Source organism: Motacilla alba, chromosome 12 (genome assembly GCF_015832195.1).
Source record: "Motacilla alba alba isolate MOTALB_02 chromosome 12, Motacilla_alba_V1.0_pri, whole genome shotgun sequence".
NCBI classification, from domain to species: domain Eukaryota; kingdom Metazoa; phylum Chordata; class Aves; order Passeriformes; family Motacillidae; genus Motacilla; species Motacilla alba.
This window is the reverse complement of record NC_052027.1, coordinates 20623388-20645687: the sequence shown is the minus strand read 5'-3', so window position 1 is coordinate 20645687 and position 22300 is coordinate 20623388. Positions and strand designations below refer to the sequence as shown.

At 41.2% G+C, this 22300-nt stretch overlaps 1 protein-coding gene across 3 annotated transcripts in view; it reads left to right on the top strand.

Moving 5' to 3' along the window:
• FAM120A (family with sequence similarity 120A) overlaps nucleotides 1-22300 on the top strand; it is a 47742-nt gene that overhangs the window by 13803 nt on the left and 11639 nt on the right. For 2 of the 3 annotated variants that reach the window (XM_038148938.1, XM_038148936.1), the window contains exons 4-13: nucleotides 4715-4843; nucleotides 5291-5387; nucleotides 6452-6552; nucleotides 6844-7127; nucleotides 7769-7856; nucleotides 11166-11390; nucleotides 13739-13913; nucleotides 19225-19474; nucleotides 20193-20307; nucleotides 21828-22037. In XM_038148938.1, coding sequence (XP_038004866.1) covers nucleotides 4715-4843; nucleotides 5291-5387; nucleotides 6452-6552; nucleotides 6844-7127; nucleotides 7769-7856; nucleotides 11166-11390; nucleotides 13739-13913; nucleotides 19225-19474; nucleotides 20193-20307; nucleotides 21828-22037 — 1674 coding nt within the window. The remainder of the gene's footprint in view (nucleotides 1-4714; nucleotides 4844-5290; nucleotides 5388-6451; nucleotides 6553-6843; nucleotides 7128-7768; nucleotides 7857-11165; nucleotides 11391-13738; nucleotides 13914-19224; nucleotides 19475-20192; nucleotides 20308-21827; nucleotides 22038-22300) is intronic. The other variant, XM_038148937.1, reaches the window with a different exon arrangement.

The following is a 22300-nucleotide window of genomic DNA, read 5'->3' as shown; positions in this document are numbered from 1 at the left end:
CCCACATCAGGGGTTTGAAACAAGAAGAGTTGATAGATTTCCTGAGGAATCATCTGATTGTTAGACCTTGTTTCTAAACCAGCATTATCCTGCTTTTTATTTGTGAGATTTGGGATTTACCTTTAAGATGAAGACAGTTTGTTTCTTATTCTGGAAAAACTGGTTACAGTATGGAGCTTCAAGATCAATGTGTAATACTGTCAGAATGAGTTTGGGAGGGCAGTTTCTTACCTCTGGAAGGGGTTGGTGCCTATTTGGGAGCACAGACCACTGAAGAAGTACTGACTCTTCATTCACAATATAACTTAAGAAACAAAGCTTATTGCAGTCTCCCTTTATAAATAAGAGGAGTATGCCGGGAAACTCCATTTCCTTCGTTGTTTCGTCTCACTGGAGAGGCAAAGATGCTTCTAGAAAGCAATCCAGATTACGCAGGTTAGGCTGCTTCTCTGAATCTCTCTAGGAAATTCCTGTCTTGCTGTTTGTTGACTTCAGAGCGTGTTTGCCAGAGGGAGACTAATATGTGAAGTACGTGCTTAGGTAATTTGCTGCTGCTCAGATGACAAAGGTGACCCTATTAAGATATACTTCAAGTAAGTGCCTTGTTAGTGGGGTTTTTTGATGCTAAGGGTCATCATAATGTAGGTCAGAAAGGATCTCAGGAAGTCATTTATTACAGCCTCCTGTGAAAAGTGTGGTGAGCTTGAGGTCAGAGCAGATTGCTCAGGGCACTGCCTAGACTAGTCTTGAAAATCTGCAAGGTTGGAGACTGCACAGCCTGTCTGGGCAACCTGCCCTATAGTTTCATGGCCCCGACGGTGAAGATGCTTTGCCTTGTGTACTGTCTGAGCCCTTCTTGTTTCAGGGTATGTCTGGTGTCTTTTGCTCTTGCACAACATACTGCTGTGAAAGAGCTTGGCTCTCTGTGCTCAGTTACCCTTCTGTGGGTAGTGGAAGGCTGTATTTGGAAAGCTTTGTTTTTCTCTGCTGGATAAGCTCCATTCCCTCAGCCCTTTCCAGAGCAATTGCTCCTCTCTGACAGTCTGAGTGGCCTGCAACCAGCTCAACTGTTCTGACACACGGCTGGAGCCCCAGACACAGTGCAGTGCTCTGGAGTGCATCTGCTGTGCACTGAGGAGTGGGATCCCTGGCTCTGCTGGCTGTGTTCCTGCTGCACAGCCCAGGGTGCCCCTCCACCTGCAGCTTGTGGAGTAGCCAGGGGTTATTCCTGCCCAGGTGCAAGGCTTCACTTCTATAGCTATAGAATTTCTGAAGGTTCCTGTTGGCTTGTCCCTATGGCTTGTCAGGGAGTTCTGGATGGCAGCCCAGCCCTCAGGTTTGGAGTGTGCTGGGCTGTCCACAGGTCTCATGAAATCTGTCTGTATCACATCTTTGGCTTGTGCTTCTGCTCTCCTTTGCTTTCTGACATAATTCATGTTCCTCTTCGTATTTGCAGCCTTTTCACTCACCAGCAGAAAAAAAGATGTTCCCTGTGTGTTGCCTCACAGCAATCAAATGTTTGAGGTCTCTTTTTTAGTGTTTTGAAAATGAAAGTGAACCAGTTATCTGTTTCCAGCAGGCAGAGCAGTAAACGTGGTGTTGATTAGTCTCTCCAGGCTTTGCTTCCTGAAGACAGTGGGCAGCTGGGGAGCTTTTCCCAAGTGTAGCTTAGGTATCTTCTACACTATCCTGATCGTTCCATGGAGTTGTGCTTATGTGAGTCTGTTCTCTTCCAAAAAAGCGTTTTTGCAAGTTTATTTTGTCAAACACAAGATGTTTTTATCTTGCTGCTTCTGTGTTTGTAATGTTACTCATTTTGACAAATACTCCTATAGAATTCATTGCCTTTCCCCACTTAGTCTTTTCAGAGTGCACAAATAAGTGACTTGTGATTTTTGTTAGTGCTCTGTCACAAACTGAAGGAGTCCTTTTACAACTAGCAAAGAAACTGGGCCTGTCTCAGGTGTAAGCTCTCCAACCTGATTGCCTGCAGGTATGGGACCCACTCCCATGTTTGCCTTCCAAAATTGATTTTCTGTGTTGTTGCTCATCTGAAACATTTTTCTAGAGGATAAGGGGAAAAAAGTAAATTCTAATAAGAAATTGGTAAAATATGCTGCTGCTTTTGCTCTAAGATGCTTTGTGTGACACTAAAAGTAAGTTTGAACCACCGACACATGCTCTGTAACTTCTGTTGCAAGTCTGAATTTTTCCTAGCCCTAACATGCAGTAAGACTTAGCTTGTATTTTAATGCATGCAGGATTAGAAACATTCTTTATGATTCAGTACAAGATCTACAATTTTGCATTTCTTGAAAGTTCTGAAATTAATAGAAGGATATTTTATTCTTTAATATCAGGAAAGTACTTTTTATTTCACAATTTTCATTTCAGAGTTTTGTGTAGCATAGGTCATGATATTCTTCGTTTTGAGGATGTTCTCACATCTGCACTGGATGTCTTGGAAATAGAAGAAAGTCCAAATATATGAGATGTCTCTAGGTCTGTAAAACATACTTCCAGAAGGTCTCACTTCAGGATTTAAGAGTATGCACTGATGAGATCTTAAGGCTGTTTACAGGCAGCATAATGGGAGCAGTATGCCAAGTGAGCCCTTGATAGGCCTCACTTGGGCTTCAAACTTCCAGGGCCTTAGCTGGCTGTTAGTGCCAAAGTGATGTGATGTCTTCTCGTGATGCCAGCTTTATATGGTTTATTCAATATTGCTGTCATGGAGAACACATAAATTAATGGGAGATTGCTTACTTCTGTCATCCACTGTATTTCCAAGCAGAGATTGCAGGAGCACTCAGGGAGCAGTGCAGGGTTTCTGCAAGGGCTCTGCAGGGAGCACATCCAGCATGACACAGCCGTGGAATGATTCAGATGTTTTAGAGGTGGATAATTGTTACACATAGGAGGAAAATGGGAGGTGTTCAGCAGGTGACTTGGATTACCAGGGAGAAGAAAATCTATTCCTCCTTCTGGCAAAATGTGGGCAAAAGTTCATGACTAATATTTGTGACTCTAAACTTACATGTGAGTGTGATCTATATTTAGTATTGTTGTCTATATTCACTAGTGTAAACTTAGATTTTAGTATCTGAGATAGAAATAATTACCCTGACTACACTAAACAAAACTGTTCTTAACTGTTCACTTTTCACAAGACCATGGACTGATGGAACATGGGGGAATGGTCTTAACCTGAAGGGGAGGGCCGGTTTAGGTTTGTTATTAGAAAGAAATTCTTCCGTGTGAGGGTGGGCAGGCCCTGTCACAGGGTGCCCAGAGCAGCTGTGGCTGCCCCTGGATCCCTGGAAATGTCCAAGGCCAAGGTGGACACGGGGGCTTGGAGTAGTGGAAAGTGTCCCTGCCCATGGCAGGGGTGGAAGGGGATGGACTTCAGGGTCCCTTAACCATTCTGTTTCTTGGTTTAATTTAGGCTTATATAGAGCTCATTTCTGGTAGAGAATGGCCAGATATAGAATGAATATCCTGACATTTGTGAAGAGTAGACATTAGGAAAAGGAAATTAATAAAAATGGGTATCTAGCAAGAACTCCATGGTCTAAATATGAAGAGGCAGTGTAAGAAATCACATCATAAGTAGATCAGATAAGAGCAGGGAAGAAAATAATCACATATGATAGACCCCATATAAAATGAAGTTGTGGTATGGGTTTTAAATTTGCAAAGATAAAACTAACAAAGTATTAGTCAGAATTTTGCATAAATGTTTCTGACAAGTCTGAATTGCGCTGTTTTCTAGTGAAGTGTGATCTCTCTGTGGAATGCAGTAAGGACTCAAAGATTTTTCAATTTTTTTTGTATCTTAAAAATACAACTGTTAAATTATAATAGTCACCTCTCAGGTCCTGAATCACTGTATTTTGCAAACAGATGAAAAGATGGTTAATGGAAAAACCTAGCTGCCCCTATAGGCCCAAGAAGAGTGCTTCAGAATTGTGCAGAGCTTCCAGTCAGAATTTTTAGAAATTGCTCAGGCTTCCTCTAGAATGTAGGACACATGTTTGGAGACCTCGTTCCTGGCTCTGTGAGCCTGTGCAGCACTTTGGGTGGAAGCAGAAGCTGCTGATAGTTGAGGAGTTCTTCAGATCCAGCTGGCCGTACTGCTCCCTGCCTGGAATTCTGCAGAGGTCCAGGATGGTCCCTTGGCCTGAAGCTTCTGTTCCCCACATAGAATTACACAGGGCACGTAGGAGCAGCCATTCCCAGAATCATAGGCCAAGTCATAATTTATTTTCAGGAGTAACTAATTGAATGCTGAGGTGGAAGTCCAGGGTTTCCAATGGGTCTTTTTCATCAATTTTGTTATTACTTTACGCTCAGAAAATAAACTGTGTCAAAATATTTACTGGCATATATATGTGAATGTATGGTGAAGATTATAGTGTATGGTGAGTTAGATGAAGCATTTTGTACTGGAGGAAATGTGCAACTAGAAAGCAGTAAAAGAATCAGCATTGTTGACATTTGTTGTTGGAGCTGATACTTAACCAGCAGGTTTACATAGAGGTGAGTTGTAATTGTGTGAGTCCCTGTTTAAAGTGAAGTCTTAAAAACAAATTGGAAGGCCCGGAAGTAGTTAGATAGTACGTGTGGGCACAGGGAGTTTGTTGCAGCTGCTGTCAGTAGACGGGGGTTCGGCTGTGTGCCCCATTCCCTGCTCACCTGCCGTGTTTGCTCACAGGTACGTGCTCACCAGTTAGTTTTACCACCGTGTGACGTAGTGATCAAAGCTGTAGCCGACTACGTCCGCAACATTCAGGACACCACTGATTTGGATGCCATAGCAAAAGATGTATTTCAGCATTCGCAGGTAAAGTATAAAGCCAAATATTGTCTTGTTTTCTTTTTTTAATCAATTTTGCTGTATATTTGTGTTGAAGAATTGCACTTGATAAAATAATGATTTGATCAGTTGATAATAGGAATCTCTTGATATTTGCAGTGGCTCAGCTATCCTAATTTTATGTTCAGTGCTTTCTGAGGGTGAAAATACTGTGTTTACCCTCAGTGCTTTAAATTCTTGATAACCAGAGGGGTTTTTAGCCTAGCTGTGTGCACTGCCTTTGAGAATCAGCTGTACACGAAGCCTGAATGTTTAAACTTTACCCTTACATGGGTTGACATAACATTTCTTGTACTGGAGCAGTGCTGCAGCTTCTGAGATATGGTGTACATTAACTACTGTATAGCCCTGTGCTGACCTGCAGATGACAAACGTGGATGTGCTTCTGACAGTTTTTTTGTGGTTTTTTTTCAGTCTAGAACAGATGACAAAGTTACTCGGTTTAAGAGAGCGGTTGCTTATTACTCGGCAACTAATAAACCTATGCCATTTCATCCACCACATTACCTGGGTAAGTAATGACAGCAAGCAGGCCTTCTGTTTTAACTAAAACCTGGGGTAACTCTAAATCAGAAATGGTATTGATGACAACATCTTACAAAAATGTTTATATCTTCTACCAATTCCCATTGATCTGCTAAGATGAGGTTTCAGAAGGTTTTCATAGGATATGTTGTTCTTGTCCCAAAAGAGAACAACCTGGATTACTTTTCTTCTTGGCTATTGCAGCATCCATTCTGGGATTGGGACTCTTGAGAGAATGATGCTGTGAACAGCTGAAGTCTGGTGTCCACTCCATTCATGAGTTGCTGTTTCTAGTTATTAAAATATATTTACTATATCTCACTGGCCTTGCTGGCATGTTTTAGAAATTCCTTTATAGTCTTTGATTTTTTTGGTGTAATAACAAACCTGCTCAAATTGCAGCCATACATTGTTGCAGTGTTGCGGATTATTCTCAAGGCTTAAAAATTAAAATGTGGGATCACAGGATTTCCTACTCATGCCCCAGTCTTAACATTAAAATGTTGTTTTGGCTGAAATTTTCTAAAGAACATCAGTTACCATACTAGTACAGTGACACAGATTTTTCCTGCTCTTTTGGAGGGTGTGGGGTGTCTTGATTTACTTCCAAAGACCTACATCAAAGGGTTAAGAGGCTACTATAGGTCAAATATTCAAATGACAAAATGACAGCATTCTGTATCTGCATGATATTAGCAGTGTCTCCATTATGACACATCTTGGTTTTTTTTTTCTTGTAAGCTACCTTTGAGTCCCAGACAGAATAGGAATATGCAGCAATGAGAGATACAAAGGTCTGAAAGAAAGTGAGACGCATAAAATACACTTCACAAGCTACAAAGTATTTCAATTGAAAGGTAAAAATGAATAAAACTGACTTAGAGGCATAGGAGAAAACAGTAATGCTAACAGAACAAGAATAAATAAGCCACAGAAACAGAAGGACAAACAGGGTAACATTTGTGTCAAATACTGAGTGTTTTCATGAGTGCTTAGGTTTTTGGGTTTTTTTTTTTTCCTTCTCTTTTCCCCTCCTCCCCTGCAATACAGCAGCCAGACCGAATCAGTTTGGTATGCCTGGGATAGTGCCACCATATGTTCCTTCTCAGATGCTTAACATTCCACAGAGCTCACTACAAGCAAAATCTGTGGTAAGTACAGCTTCTGCCCTGCTCCCTGGGGGGAGGTCCGCTGTGCTCAGTAAACTGGAATCCAGGTGGGAAAGGTGTAGCCAGCTTTTTCAGTGTGGGCAGTTACTGACTGAATTTTAAATCTGAAACTAAAGTGATGCTACAGCCTCTGGTGGAACAGTTTTTGTGGATGCTCAAGATGGCTGAGTTTCAATGCGTACATTTAGAAAAGGCCACTTGATTAAAGAATGTATTTTGTTTTAAAAGCAAAGCCTTAGTTGCCTTCACTCAAGAGGGATCCCTTTATTTTAGGCCCAGCAGATGTCCAGTCAGGGTGGGGCCCAAGGCCAGGGTCCATACCCATACAGCCTCTCTGAGCCAGCCATCACCTTGGAAACAGGTGGAAAAAGTCTGTCTGAGCAGAACAATTACAGTAACATTCCTCACGAAGGAAAACACACACCATTGTATGAACGGTCTTCTCCAATAAATCCAGCCCAGAGTGGGAGCCCTAATCATGTGGATTCAGCCTATTTTCCTGCCTCTTCTACATCTTCGTCCTCTGACAATGATGAAGGCAATGGGGGTGCAGTGAAGTAAGTTTCTCATGAGGATATTCTCTTACTCAGCTTCTGTTAAAATGAATTTACTTTCAAAATAGTTTACCTGTATCCTGAAAATAAGAATCATAGAATCAATCATAGAATACCCTGAGCTGAAAGGGACCCACAAGCATCATTGCAGAAATCTGCAAATTAGTGATATGATAGACCTTAAAAAGATAGTTTTGGGTCACTATGACTGCAGACGTATGCATTGTTCGATCTCATCACCTTGTTCCTTAAGCAGGAATGCAAAACCAAAAAGTGCTGGGTGTTTTTCCTCTTCTGCCCTTATGTTTCATTGAGAGAGTGAGGTTTTGGTAAATGTCATAAACCCTTCCCTTACTTTGTATAAAAAATATTCCTGCTTCACAGTAGAATTCATTAAAATTTCAGAAGCTATAATCTACAGAACTTCACTGAACTTGTACTGTTTACACGTCCTAAATTTGGGTGTAATGTAATGTGAATGTCAGAAATTTTTTCAAGACTCTTGCAAATGGACATTTTAAATAGAAAGCATCCCTTAAAATCAGAATATCTTGCCCAAAATTCCAGTCACAGACACCAAGGATTTATTTCACTGTCTCTCAAACTGCATTTAATATGATGTTTTTCTTTCTGTTGTCCTTCAGCCATGTCAGTGGGAACAAAATAGGCTGGGAAAAGCCAGGAACCCAGTCAGAAGGTCAAACACGTGGAGAGCTGGGAGACCAAACAAAGGTATTTCCTTAAATTCACATTTTATTACTTTGTGTTAAAACTTTACAACAGACTTGTTAGGAGGATTTTCAATATTGAGCCATAGTATTTAGTGCAAACCTGTACACTTTGTTAGTTACGAAACAACTTTGGAACACAGGAGGAAGTTTTCCAAGGACATTGTAGCACATACATAAAAACTAACATGAAATAGGATGTTTAGAAAATACTAGATACAAACCAGGAACAAATCAATAACTTTGTTTGGCCCTTAGCCAGCAATCTCATTCTCAGATGTTGCTTTCTGAGCTTCCAGTAGTGCATGTTGGATTTTTAGGAAGGGGTGTGACAGTCAGAATGTCCATGGAGTCAGAGTCCATATCCTGTAACCCACAGTGGAGTAAGCACAGCTTTGACCATCAGTCTTAGTCACAGGCACTGCAGGTGCATTAGGACTCAGCTGAGGAGTTAAAAGTCCTTAATAACTGCATGGTAGGAATGTCACATAATACTTGATAAAGTAGCTCCATGGGGCCAGTTAGTGTTGCTGTTTAACTAGGCTAGATAGCCCTTGATAAAGTTTTATCATTATTAAATTTGAGATTTCAAACCATGTTCAAATCAGGAACATGATGATCTCTATTCCAAGTTTGATCTGTATTTGGAAAGACCATTCAGAGCACTTGCACTTAATATTTCGATGCCTTGATGGTGGAGCTGTACACCAACTGTTAACTCTGTCAAAAAACCCTGATCTTGAGTTAGTTACACTATGGGCAAGGAGAACATTTTCCCTGTACTTTTGGCATAGGAATTCCAGTAAACTTGGGCTTTTATGCTTAAAATATCAAGTGGATGATTTCATCCATCAGCAGTTATTATTTCTGCAGACCGTGCCTGTAACTGTGTCTGCCTGGGATTAGTCACTGTATGCAAATGCTAATTTGACCTATTACATTTTTTTTTTCTTCTCTGCTGGGCTGTGCCATGTGTGCAGCCCTGTGGGTCCCCCAGCCCTGAGCGTCCTTTCACAGAGACAGCCCCTACACTGAGCCAGAGCTGAACAAGCACTCACTAAACTTTCCAGAAGATGTATGGACAGGCTGACTTAAAAGTATACAGTTTAATGTAGTAATGCTCCTGAGCCTTACTTCCCTGTTTGTTTTTGATTGTCAAACCACTTCGTCAGCCCTTGGTAGCAGGAGAAGGCAGAAGTATCTTCTGAGCACAGAAGGGAGGATTGTGAGTACATTTTGTAAATGAACTCATTTCCTGGAGAGGTGAAACATTAATGATTGAGAAAAGAGATAGTATTTCCTTAAGAAGTTGCCCAGAGAAGCTGCCCCATCCCTGGAAGTGTCCAAGGCCAGGTTGGACAGGGCCTGGAGCAACCTGAGATAGTGGAAGGCATTCCTGGCCATGGTATGGATGGAACAAGATAGTGTCAAAGGTCCCTTCCAGTCTGTGATTCTATAAAGACTTCAAGTGAGTGAGCTGTGTGATTTTCTGAAGTGCTGAAAATCCAGCTTAGGTCAGGCAGGTAGCAGCAGTGTTGACACTCCTTTCACTTGACTTAAATGTCAAAATTCCTTGCAGTTTTCTCACAGTGTGAATTCTACATGATAAAGGTAAACTCCTCTCATTTGGCTGGATGCATATTTCTAAAGAAAATAATCACCCTTTAGCTGTGGTGTTTCCTCAGCTTAGGTGTTGGAATATTGCTGGAGCAGATGCAGGAAGAGCCTGGGTACTACAGTCAGGGAAAGCATTGCTGTTATGTGAAGGATTTTGTCTTCTTCCCTGTGTGCCCCTAGTAATTGATAGTTCTGTAAACTTCTTGTTGTGGTTCAGTATTGCTGACTTTGAGTTGTTGGGGTAGTAGAAGACAGGGAAAAAGTCTTTAACCTGACATAGATATATTTGATACTATAACACAGATTTAATAATGGTGTGATATAAAAGCATTTGTTATTAAGCCTATTTGGAAATGTTCTGGTTTACAGGTTTTAACCATTTCATCTGTATATTTTCATTTTTATAATTCAAATGAAGTCTGTATTACCAACTAAAATACAATCTTTCAGTAACATCCTCTTTGATTGTGTGATTAAAACGTCATCTGAAAAGAAGGTTGCCCTTTGATATTTTGGTAGAGCCTCTTTTTACTGCCTACACCTTTCTGTAGAAGACTTTTGGAAGTTGTGTGGGGTTTTTTATTGTTTGCATTCAGGTTTGAAATTTTCATGGGTGTGAGGAGAACCTCCTGAGCTTGTTTGGGCCTACTATTTATGTTACATTTTCTGTGGGATTTCATGCTTTGGACATTTCCATTTCAACCTTGCTTTTCAAGTCTTAGGAAGCATGTGAATTTCTTTACTCATATTGTGAAAATACTCATACATGATGTATCATCAAGTGATGAAATTTTATTCTCTAAAGTTTTTACTATTGCTATAATAATTTATAGGCTTGAAGCTAACATAAACTCTTAGGCTAAAACCAGCTTTTGGTTTTGAAGACCAGGATTTTCAGGAATGAACTGTAAATTTTTTTGTTGTGTCTGTGAGAAATCAACATAAAGGCTGGGAAGTGTATAGTATATTTTTATGCATCATATTTTCCCCATAAGTTTGTGAACTGCATTCTAGAACTGGAGTAGAATGCCACTTTAGTTTTCCAGTCAGAAAACTTCAGCATTTTCAGACAAAGAGCTTTTATGTTAAAAAAAACCCCAAACAGCCAAAAAAATCAATGGCATTTACCAGGTTTTGATTTGGGACACTATGTATTTTATATGTTATTTAATTGAACCATGTAATTTCCCCTGTTTTGAGTAGAATTGCAAGCTGAGAAGGACTATGTTTATGGAGGTCTAGATAAATTACAGACTATGGGACTCTCAGTTAACACATTGAGTTGGGAATATCTTGGAAATACTGACTTAAAAGGCCATTCGCAGGTCATTAAAAGGCCATTAGTCCACTTCTGCATTATGCAGTTAAAATTTTTAGAAAACAGTAATTTCTGCTGCTGTTAATAAGTTAAAAGTTTTATCATAATATTTATTTTCTTAGTAATTTGGTTCAACTAACGAAGAATGGCTGAAGGTTTCCTGAAAACCTTGCAGCCAGCTTTGGATAATGTATTCTGCCTCTGCCACAGTGTGATGTGAAGATGTACTATTTTCATTAGGGGTAAGGGAGGAAGTTTGCTGTTTCTCTTGGTTGATTTCCTGGTATGTTTCTGGACACATCCAAAGCACTTGATTTTGTATTTTCTGTTTTGTATGTTTTTGTTTCTGTTTTATTTATTTTGTATATTCTGTTACAGGCAGAAGGTTCCTCTAGTGCTTCTTCAGGAAGTCAGGCAGCTGATGTCAAAGGGAATCAAACCAGTAATCCACAAATCCCATGCCTGTTGTCCATGCCCACCAGAAACCACATGGATATTACCACCCCTCCATTACCTCCGGTAGCACCTGAAGTATTACGAGTGGCAGAGCACAGGCACAAGAAGGGGTTAATGTATCCCTACATCTTTCATGTCCTAACCAAGGTATGACATTTTGAAATGAGGTATTGTGAGAGAACAATTCTGTGAAAATAATTGCCCTGGCATTTCTGGCTAGAGTACTAGGTTTTTACATCCTTTTTAATGCTCTAACTTCTGGTCACTTTTTAGTCGCTTGAACCAGTTTCCCCCCATTTTCTAACCACTGATATGGTACATTGTTCCAGTAAATATGAGATGGCTGTAATTAGAAGTGTTTATTTACAAATTTATTTATTTTTTCCCAACTATTTGCAGTTATTTGTATGTATCTCTATGCATGGGTGTATATGTCTGTGTGCATGTGTTTATGCAGAGTCCCATTTCCATCTAAAAATTCCTGCATATGTGCTTTGGTGTCTGTGCCAAGTCTTCTCTATTTTCAGTGTTCAAAAGTACTGAGATTGTTTTCTCTCCCAATCTGATCCCTTCCATTACTAATAGCTGGCCCCTAAGAAACTCAACAGCTCTAAGAAATCTCTTTTGTACCAGCAGCTAGCAAAATGGCACTGTCCCCTTGTCTGTTAACTATTATTCACCTTAAAAATCCTCTTCAGGACAATAAGGACCACAGGCAGATCTGAAATCGATCAAACTGAAAGTTACTGCATTGGGGTTGAAGTTTGGATTTCCTATTTCCCATTTATTTGTTTAGTACCACAGCTCGTGTTACTGTCTTGTTCTTACACTTTTTTGTCAAAGACAAGTGAAGAAGAATCAAAAGGTCTGTGATGACCATTGATGCCAGTTCTGTTTCACACTTTGCATAGACAAATATTCTTAGCATGTTTAAATGCTACTTGATGTTTAATCATAGAATCATCTAGGTTAGAAAAGATCTTCAAGATCATTGAGTAAGATGATCTTGATCTTCAAGATCAACTGTTAACCCAGTACTGCCAAGGCCACCACTGAACCATGCCCCCACGTGCCTCATCTATGTGGCTTTTAAATCCCTTCATGGATGGGGATTCCACCACTGCCACCTGAAGCCACTTCCTTTGTCCTGTCCCATGTTCCCTGGAAGCAGAACCTGACCACCCCTGGCTCCACTCTCCTGTCATGGAGTTGTGCAGAGTGAGAAGGTCCCTCCTGAGCCTCCTTTTCTCCAGGCTGAGCCCCTTCCCCAGCTCTGTTCCCTTCTCTGGACACACTCCAGCCCTTCAAGCTCTTTCTTGTTGTGAGGGGCTCAAAACTGACCCCAGAATGTCCAGCACAGGGGACAGGCACGGCCCTGGCCCTGCTGCCGCACCAGTGCTGAACAGCCCAAGGTGCCCTGGTCCTTCTTACCCATCTGGGCTCCTGTTCAGCCACTGCCACCAGCACCCCCAGGGCCTTTCCTGCCAGCCCTTTCCAGCCCCTCTGGCTCAGGCTGGAGCTGCAGCGGGTCCCTGTGACCCTAGTGCAGAACTCTTGAACCCTGTGATGGAATTATGGGGATTCTTTAGAAATGTTCCAGGTTATGTTGCTGTTACTGAGAGAGACCTTTGAGACATAACCTTACACCTAAGGTAGTGTTGTCCAAGTTAAACCTGACAATATCCTAATGTAACCACTTCAAGGTGTCACCTTCAGAATTCATTACTGGGATAGTTTAAATAAGGGTTTTTTTGAAGAGAAAGTAGTGCAATGGAGTGTTTTCTTGTCAGTGTTAAAAATAAAGGTTGATTTTTGGGGGCAGTGCAGTCAGTCATTTTCCAAGAATATCTTAACGTGTTTGGATGTGCGGTTACAGAAAACAGCGTTGCTGTTTTGAGAGAAAATGTTGGAAGGTTCTTTCATGCTTTTTTTTCTTAAAAGGTATAAAATGCTAAGTTTTTACATACATGTAGAAACCTACCCTTATTGTAGTGATTCAAACCTAGCCTTATTGTAGTAATTCCCAGTTAGGTGGTTTTTGTCCAGGTGTGCTTATGCATTGTTTTTTACAGTGAGTCCCCAATACTGTTTCAAATCCTGCAGCAAAAAGTCAGACTGGTGTTTTTAGACAGCGTGAGTATTTTTAAAAATAACTGCCTGAAATCTAGATCAGCTTCAGATGTGCTTTGGCTCTCTATAAGCACTTTGCTCCATTTCCATGTGTACTGTTTTTCCAAGGGCCTGTATTAAAAGAGCAATATTTAGTTAATCCTCACATGTCTAGACAAATAAGTGTGTGATGGAGAAGGGGAAGAGGAAATCAACAGAACCTGGAGGAAATGAAGCAGGCTGGGCTAATCCTTCCCTGAGCTGAGATCCACATTTGTCTTGACTAGCTGGACGTGTATTAGGGTTGGATTGGGTTGCCATGCATACCTGAATGCTTCTTGTTCACTGTAACATGTCATATTTCTCTGCTTTCTTTCATGCCAAAGGGTGAAATCAAAATCGCCGTTTCTATAGAAGACGAAGCCAACAAAGACTTGCCTCCTGCTGCTCTTCTGTATAGGCCAGTGCGTCAGTATGTTTACGGAGTCCTGTTTAGTTTGGCAGAAAGCAGAAAGAAAACTGAAAGGCTTGCTTTTAGAAAGAACAGACTTCCACCAGAATGTACGTACTGCAGAACCCATGCTTTATTCCTCTTTCCTTTGCTGTAGTTTCAGAGCCACTTGTACCATTATGTGAATGGAAATTGTTGCTAAGATCCCATCAAAGTAGCTGAAGCCAGAGGAATTTTGGGCCTATTGGATTCTGTGGATAAGAGAAAAAGATGTTGTTAATTTGAAATTTTAATTCCTATCGTAGTTTAAGAACTATAAATGTTACTATTTCTAAGCAAGCTCTGAGGCTTGGTTTTGAACCTCTACTTAAGCTGCTGCCAGTGAGTGATGTCAGCTTGTGATGTCATTTCTGTGTATGGCAGAACTGGATTTTAGGAAACTTCTATTCTCTGCACACACATACAAATCTGCCTGCTTGTTACAAAAATGAGAGGTGCACAGGTTAACTTGCCCTGGCTTCCCAAATGTGTCCCTGAAGGTACCTCAGGGAAATTTGCAGGTATCATGTGTCCTTCAGGTATTGGCGTGTAAAAACCTAGTTTAAGCCCCACAGAAATCAGGGTGTAATGTAACCAAAGGTAGACCTGGGTGAGGACAGACTAGACTTTTGCAAACAGCCTTGTCAAAAGATCCTTTGATTTGTTCAGAGATATGGATGTCAATCTTCTCATTAATCTGAAAGTTGTCTTTTTAAGTCTTCAGTTTCCAGGAATTACTGTCATTTCAGTCCTCATTCTAGAGTGTTTTTGTTATAATGAATGCATACAAGGAAATGACTGAACTTTGCAGTAGCAGCTCATAAAGGTAACAGGAATGCTGAAGCATTCAGTGCACGGCGGCAGCAGCACAAGTATTTAAATGTAGGAGTCTCGTGTCACTATGGTAAATTTAAGAACCACATATTCAAAATGTATGAAATCATCATTCACAGGCTTCATGTGTAAAAGGATAAAAATAAGTATCAGTTGTAAACTTTATATTCATTCTCTCTGCTCTTTCCATTTGTGATTGTGAATGTTTTTGTACGTTTGTAGTGAAGATGATAATCTCCCAATGATGTTTGAAAAGCTGTTTATCTTTGCCAGTTACTTTGTGGGAATCGGTATTTACCCTGCTTGAATAATACCTCAGTACACCTGCTCACAAACTTCTTACTTCTTAAAACTCAAACAACATGGTGATATTTTAGGTTACAAGGTCATTTCAGGATTAAAACAGTGATTTTATTTGCAGTCGTCATTTATCCTCATGAGAATTCTGTCCAGAAAAGCGTACTACAGCTGTTTTTTGGTGAAGTGGCTGAGTGCTGGAGGTCTGCTTCAGGTTAATCTTGTAAACGTAGAATGTTCTCTGTAGGCTACTGGGGAAGCCTGTATAATCTCTATTTTCTCTTCATTTATCCTGCTTTCCAGAGTTTACCTCTGGAGGGTAAGCACACTGCTGCTGACTTGGTTTAGTTACAAGAGCTCTGGCAAATCTTGCTGCAGGATGCATTCAGCTACTGACCTACTTCTAGGTTAGGACTGACCAAGCTCTTAAAAAAGCAGAAGCCAATTTGAACATATGCCCAGAAGTTCCTTGCTTCGCTGCAAAGCTGGCAGTGCCGGTAAAGATGGATTTGGGCTGCTGTGCAGGTGTGGGGTGTGAAAGGGCTCTGGTGCAGGAACGCCTTTATTTTGATAGGCTGTCTTACAAGGCTTGGGCAGTCTGTGCAAGACATAAGGACAGAACACTGTCTGAAGCACTGATTAGCCTTCTCTAACTTTTTTGAGCCCCCAGGCTGTAATGAACTGGTGATGCTTATTCTCCTCCAGTGTCTAAATTATTTTTCTGCTCTCAAAAATGAGTATGTTATGAAATGCAGTAATGAAGACAATTAAGAGAAAATCTAGGAATTAAGATATGTTAAGAGAATCAAGAAATTAGTTTCTGAAGAAATGTAAATGATCCTTAAGATTTATGTAGAGAGGTAATGAATATTAATAGCTAAAATCCTGTCATCTTTGTTGTACAAACCAAATACTGGCAACTTAATAATAATGCCTGAATAATTGGCAAGGATATTGTACGTGAGGGTTATGGGAAGCTGGGAAAAACGCATAATAAACTGACACATCAGGATTACTACTAAATATATAGACTGCAAGATAATGGATCTGTCATTAAACTGTTGGCTTCTTGTCTGTTAAATCGTTATTTTTTGTATGAAGTTTAAAAGCCAATAAGAAACAACAGAAGCAGCTATCGGTGGGGTTCTTCAGTGATCAGTGTCTGCTAAGTGATGCCTTTGCTGTGCATGGCCTCATCTCTGCTCTCAGAGGACAGCAGATACTGGGTCACAGAGTGCCTGATTGTGTTTGGCTGCCAAGGGCGCGGTGCTGACTGTGCTACCCTTCCCTCACAGCGGGTGGAAACCAAGGGTCTCCCTTGCTCTTCTTGTCAAGCCCTGAACCAGGTTATTTCTGTGTCCCGATAGATACATGTGTGTAGTGAAACCATCTGCTCTTTCTGCTCAGTGGCAAAAGGCATGCTTGCACAAGCTGTCAGAGCTCCTGGTTGGATCCCAAGGTTTGTTACTTTAAGCCTGGCCGCCTTGTGATGTGCTGTTCCCAGCGTGGATGTACCCAGCCAGCACTGGCCCTGCCAAGAGGAAAGCCGTTTCTGTTGGGCAGTAGCCCTTGTGCAAAATCAAGTGTGCTGAGCTCAAGCTGTGCTGTCAGGAAGGATTGTAAGGTTAAAAATCACAGTTAATGAATAAGACTGGAACCACTGGAGCTGTGCTTGGCAACCAGAGCTCTGCTGGGATGCTATGGCTGGTGCCTTCAGAGTCTGTAATGGCACTCAGGTATTCATTAAGCAGGTTACTGTTGTGCAGGTTGATGCTGACCCTCCTTGCTTGGATTAACCTTAGCATGTCATGAGGGCACTGTTGAAAGCAGAGGTCCATGTATTGTTGGTGCTTCAGGCCTGGTGCTTGAGCATTCAAACGTGCTGATGAGCAGTAGGATGAGGTTTGGTATGAAAACAGTATAATATACACCAGGGTAATGGGGCTGAACATGCTGGTCCTAGTTGTAGTCTATGTAGTTTTCAGGGTAGGCACTGCTCATTTCTCAGCAGAAGTCTCCATACGTGATTCTGTCAGCTGACGATGCAGTGAGTTTGGCAGCAGTCTCAGTGGAGATTTTTCAAAGGTTTAAGAAATGCCCTAGAAAAATCAGTGAATATGAACACTTCTGCTGGGGAGACACTCTGGGAAGACTCTTTAGCCTGGAGAAGACTAGGCTCTGGGGAGAATTAGAGCCCTTTGTAGTACCTAAAGGGACTCCAAGAGAGCCGCAGATGGACTTCGGACAAGGGCCTGGAGTGGCAGGACAAGGGGAATTGCTTCCTGAGGGCAATTATGGAATATTGGGAAGAAATTCTTCCTTGTGAGAGTGGTGAGGCCCCGGCACAGGTCATCCTGCCACAGTGGGGGATGGAACACGGTAGGCTTTAAGGTCTGTTCCAACTCCAGCCATTCTAGGGGTCTTGTATATTATTATTTAACACAACATAGAAGGCAGTGTGCATCTCTAGTGTAGCCTTTATAGCATGTGGCTGAATAAAAGGGTGAGGTATTCTTCCTGTGACCTTCATGTCACAGGGCCATGAAAGTTCTCATCCAAAGATTAAAAGCTTTGAACCAGATTTGAATGTTAAGACATAAGGTAGAAAACATAGACATAAAACATTCTCTTCTTATAAGCTTAAGAAGTGTGGTGTGTACAGCTTTGATTCTGATATCTAAAGCAATTACAAAACAGTTTGAAAGCGGACATAAAAGACATACTTTTATTTGTGTTTGCTGTTCCTGGCCTAAGCAAGCAGAGAAACCCAGAGAGATGAGCTGTGCACTAGGGCAGGGTAGCTCTGCTGGCTGTTAGAGCCCATCTTTAGAGTGTGGTGGTGTATAAAACCTGGGGGCAACCAAAATAGAACATAATTTTATAGTGAGGTGACCAACTAAATATATCAGAGTGTTTATTTGCATTGCTGTGTGTGATCTTTGTAAAACTGCCCTGAGCTCTGTGAAGAGTAACTGTAATGCTAGGCTGGGTTTATTCCTGAAAAGCAGGAGAGCTCTTTGGGGTGTTCTGGAGCTTTACTCTGTAATCCTGACCATCACCTCTGCTGTGGTTTGCCTGCCCCTGGCTAAAAAATTACACATTAGGTTGCTGCCCCATTGCTTTGTAGCCATCAGGCCTGTGCTGGCACCAGTGGGATGTATTCCCCAGGCTGTATCCAGTGGATTTCCAGCAGAAAGAGCAGGTCTGGGCTCCCTCAGGGAATCTCCCCGGTCTGTAACCTGAACCTGCACTAACAAGTTCCTTGAACCTTTCCACACTGCATAACTGGCTCAGAGTTAGAAGGGTGCAGGCACACTGTGAACTGGGTCAGGCTTGGGGTTGGTCCAAGGCCAAAGGTATAGTGTCTTAGCCTTTACTTGAACTTGTGTTCTGTTCTGTTTGTCTTCAAATAGAAGCATGGAGATGATTTAGCAGCAATGTAGAGTGAGCTGTCTTGGTGCTGATGCAAATGAGAAGGAGATAAGGCACAAAACCACTAACCTCTTCATAAAAAGCAGTGCAATAAATGGGAAGGCTTAATATAAAGTAATGTTTTGTAAGATTTTTAGGGAGAACTCCACACTTGCCTATATTTGAGATCTCATTCCATTGCAGTAGCTGAACAGCTACAGCCAAGTATAATAATACCAGGTCTAAATATGATTCAAATCAGTAGGATCGTATTGTTGTTAAAAGACCACCTCTGGAATAGGTTTCTGATCATACACAAGTATTGTCAAATGTGACAGTATGATCACACTCAGATATGACACAGATATTTAAGGGGAAAATTACGCTTTTAAGTTAATATCACAGAATGGTTTGCATTGGAAAGGACCTTAAACACTGTCCATTTCCAATCCTCTGCCATGGGCAGGAGCACATTCCAGTAGACCAGGTTTCTTCAAGCCCTGTCCACCCTGGCACTGAACAACACTTCCAGGGGAATTTGGGCTGTGTGTTTTAGAAAAATATGTGTATTTCCTCTATGTTGTATATTCATTTGAAAATATTAGCATGACATTCCTAGTGTATGCATGCCTGTACACACCTAATTTGTAAGTGATCACAATTAAACTATATTTCATGCAGGGTTTGAATTACCTGTTTGGCAGTGTAATCCAACACACTATTGCAGTCTCGAAGTGATGCTTTTTGAATCAAAATCTCTTGCATGTGAAGTTTGAAATAAATGCTGGAATATGAAATTCTAAGTCAGGCTGATTTCTTTCTGCTGTTGCCATTCTGCAGTTTCACCAGTGATAATTAAGGAATGGGCTGCTTACAAAGGCAAATCTCCTCAGACCCCTGAGCTGGTGGAAGCCCTCGCCTTCAGGGAGTGGACCTGCCCAAACCTGAAGAAGCTGTGGCTGGGCAAAGCCGTGGAAGACAAGAACCGACGGATGAGGGCGTTCCTGGCCTGTATGCGATCAGACACACCAGCAATGCTCAACCCAACTAATGTGCCCACTCATCTTATGGTGCTCTGCTGTGTGCTGAGGTTAGTGTCACCTCCAGGGGCATCAGAACTGAGGAAAGGTTTTACTCTAGGATCTCTAGAAAGTGTTAATTCATATTTGCAGCCTCACTGGGAGAGGGGGTTTGGTTGTAGAAAAGCGTGTGTGTAGGTCTTTTTCAGTCTCTAAAGGATTGATGGGAAGATACAAAAGATCTTGTGTTGCAGAGAGGTTGTGTCATTTGAATTAATTTTACCTTAGTGTACTCAAGATTTCAGCTCAGTAAAAAAAACAACTTCTGGGCCCTCAGAGGATTCTGTGGGTGAAGCTGCACAACAAAAACTTCCAGATTTCCAAAGAAAAAGTCACAGGTTTCAAAATCCTGAACTGTTTAGTTTTCACATTGAAAATTGACAGAGGAATTGGGAGATGCTTACATTTGGGGTAATTATTTAAAACAACTAGTTTATAATTCTTTCAGAATCCAAGGTAAGCATCTTAAACATGGTAAAATTTAAGCCATTTTTGAGAATGATAAATGTAAATTTGTTTTTGGTTCTGTTGAACTTCATCTTGCCTTTTGAGCACTAAAACACTGTTTCTCCTTATAGGCTACTTGGTATGCAAAAAAAGTGGTATCTTAAAGCTCCTTTTTTCACTGGCACAGCATGTTTCTCTCCTATCAAATGTCCCATATCTACCTTGGTGATTTCTGACTTAGCTGTTGAGAAGCCACTGAGCAAGGCTGTGCTTCCCTCACAGGTATATGGTACAGTGGCCAGGGGTGCGCATTCTGCGTCGCCAGGAACTTGATGCTTTCCTTGCCCAAGCATTGTCTCCAAAGCTCTATGAACCTGACCAGCTTCAGGAACTCAAGGTAATTCTTAACTAGGACTTAGATAATTTAAGAGATTTGTTTCCAGCTGATCCAGGAATTAACTGTAGTAGCTGATCTATATGTGCCTCACTAAAAGCCTGTACTTTCCAAAATATTAGTCACAGTGGCTTAAAGTGTTGCAGAGATGGCTGCAATGGTCTGCAATGTCCATTTTCCAAACACAACACAATAAATCAAAATCACAGGTTGGGTTGGGTTGGGAGGGACCTTAAAGCCCATCTCATTCCACTCCCTGACATGGGCAGGGACACCTTCCACTATCCCAGGTTGCTCCAAGACCCATCCAACCTGGCTTGGAACACTTCCAGCGATGTTGAGCCCACAGCCTAAATGACATCTAGGGGTAGAGATTTTGGCAAAGGTATCTATTGTAGAGTCATCAAAGTCTCACTTCTCTCTTAAGATCTGATGCAAATGGGGAGAAACTCCACTGTGAAAATCGCTGTTCTTAGAAACCTAAGAAAGGAATTCCCAGAGAAAATATTTTTTCCATTCCAACAGAAAACAAAAGGCCACTGATTGTAGATAATATTTTGGTTTAATAGTAATTTTTTTTATTTTTCAATCATACATAAAGTAATGTGGATTGCTTCCATAAGATACGTTGGTTAGCTGGAAGATGCAGTAATTCCCTCAAGGTTGTTACTGTCTTCACAGGAAGCAGTTTGTGAAGTCAGACGTAAAGAGCAGCTGAATTTGGTTGAACCCAGCCATGTATCTGCAAAATGAGCAGGAGAGTCTTTGGGCTCTTAAAGGTTGCTTATGCATAAGGAAGGTGGTAACAGAGTTTAATTAAAAAATTTAATACCAAGGTCTTGAAAATGTTCCCAAGCAAGGGCTGATATTTTGAGAAGTATTTCAGAGAACACCAGTAGTGATATTTTCTTATGCTAGAGCTAAAAATACACTTGCTGCAAGCAAATCCTTTTTGCTTTGACCACTACCTGTTATTCACTGTTTAGTTCTACCTTAGTGTCCCTATCCTACATCCTAAATAAAGCATACACACTACTTTGTTATTAAGAGATGTGTTCTTAAAGCAAAATCTTGAATCAAACTAATAGAAAATCCATTATAAAGGAGTTGAGAAAGACATGTGTTACATGTGAAGAAAAATGAAATTTTGCGTTGAGCTCATTCCTGAGGTGGTCTGCCACACATCTCAGAAGCACTTAATTATTTGGAATAAAATTTTGAATGAAGTTTTCTAGTGCTAATTTCCTGTAAGTGTCTTTAGAAATAGTTTCTTTGTGTTGAGAAAGTAGAGGTTTTTGTTTATCTCCGGAGCAGGTGGATGGGACAACAGCTTTTCTGAAGATGGCAGCTCTGCATGCGCAGGTGTGAGGTTCTGGTGCATTCTTCTGCTCAAACCTCTGAAAGTCTGGATGACCTTTTAAAATCCCTCTGTTTACAAGAGTTTTGAAAAGAATGTAACTATTGGAGTAACTTTGAATTATATCTCATTACAATCTTACTATATTTACTCTGGTTTTGAACAGATCGAGAATCTGGATCCCCGTGGAATCCAGCTGTCTGCTCTCTTTATGAGTGGTGTGGACATGGCTCTTTTTGCCAACGACGCCTGTGGACAGCCTATTCCATGGGAGCACTGCTGTCCCTGGATGTATTTTGATGGGAAATTATTCCAGACCAAGCTCATCAAAGCAAGCCGGGAGAAAGTTCCGCTCATTGACCTCTGTGATGGTCAGGTGTGTAGTTGTGCGGGGTGATGGAGTGTCCCATGTGTCAACAAGGCTTCCATGGCATGGGGTTGTCATTCACCACGTGTCACCCCTGCTTTTAAAGGCAAATATGAGGGGAATGGGTTAGGATGGCATTTGGGTAGATTTGGAAGAAGAGTCATCAAGTTGAATTTGATTTTTTTTTCTCTTTGAAGACGGAATCACTGATAGGATGAATGGCCAAATTGGAAACTCTGCTCACTTGTTCAAGTCCCACCCTTTTGGGTCAG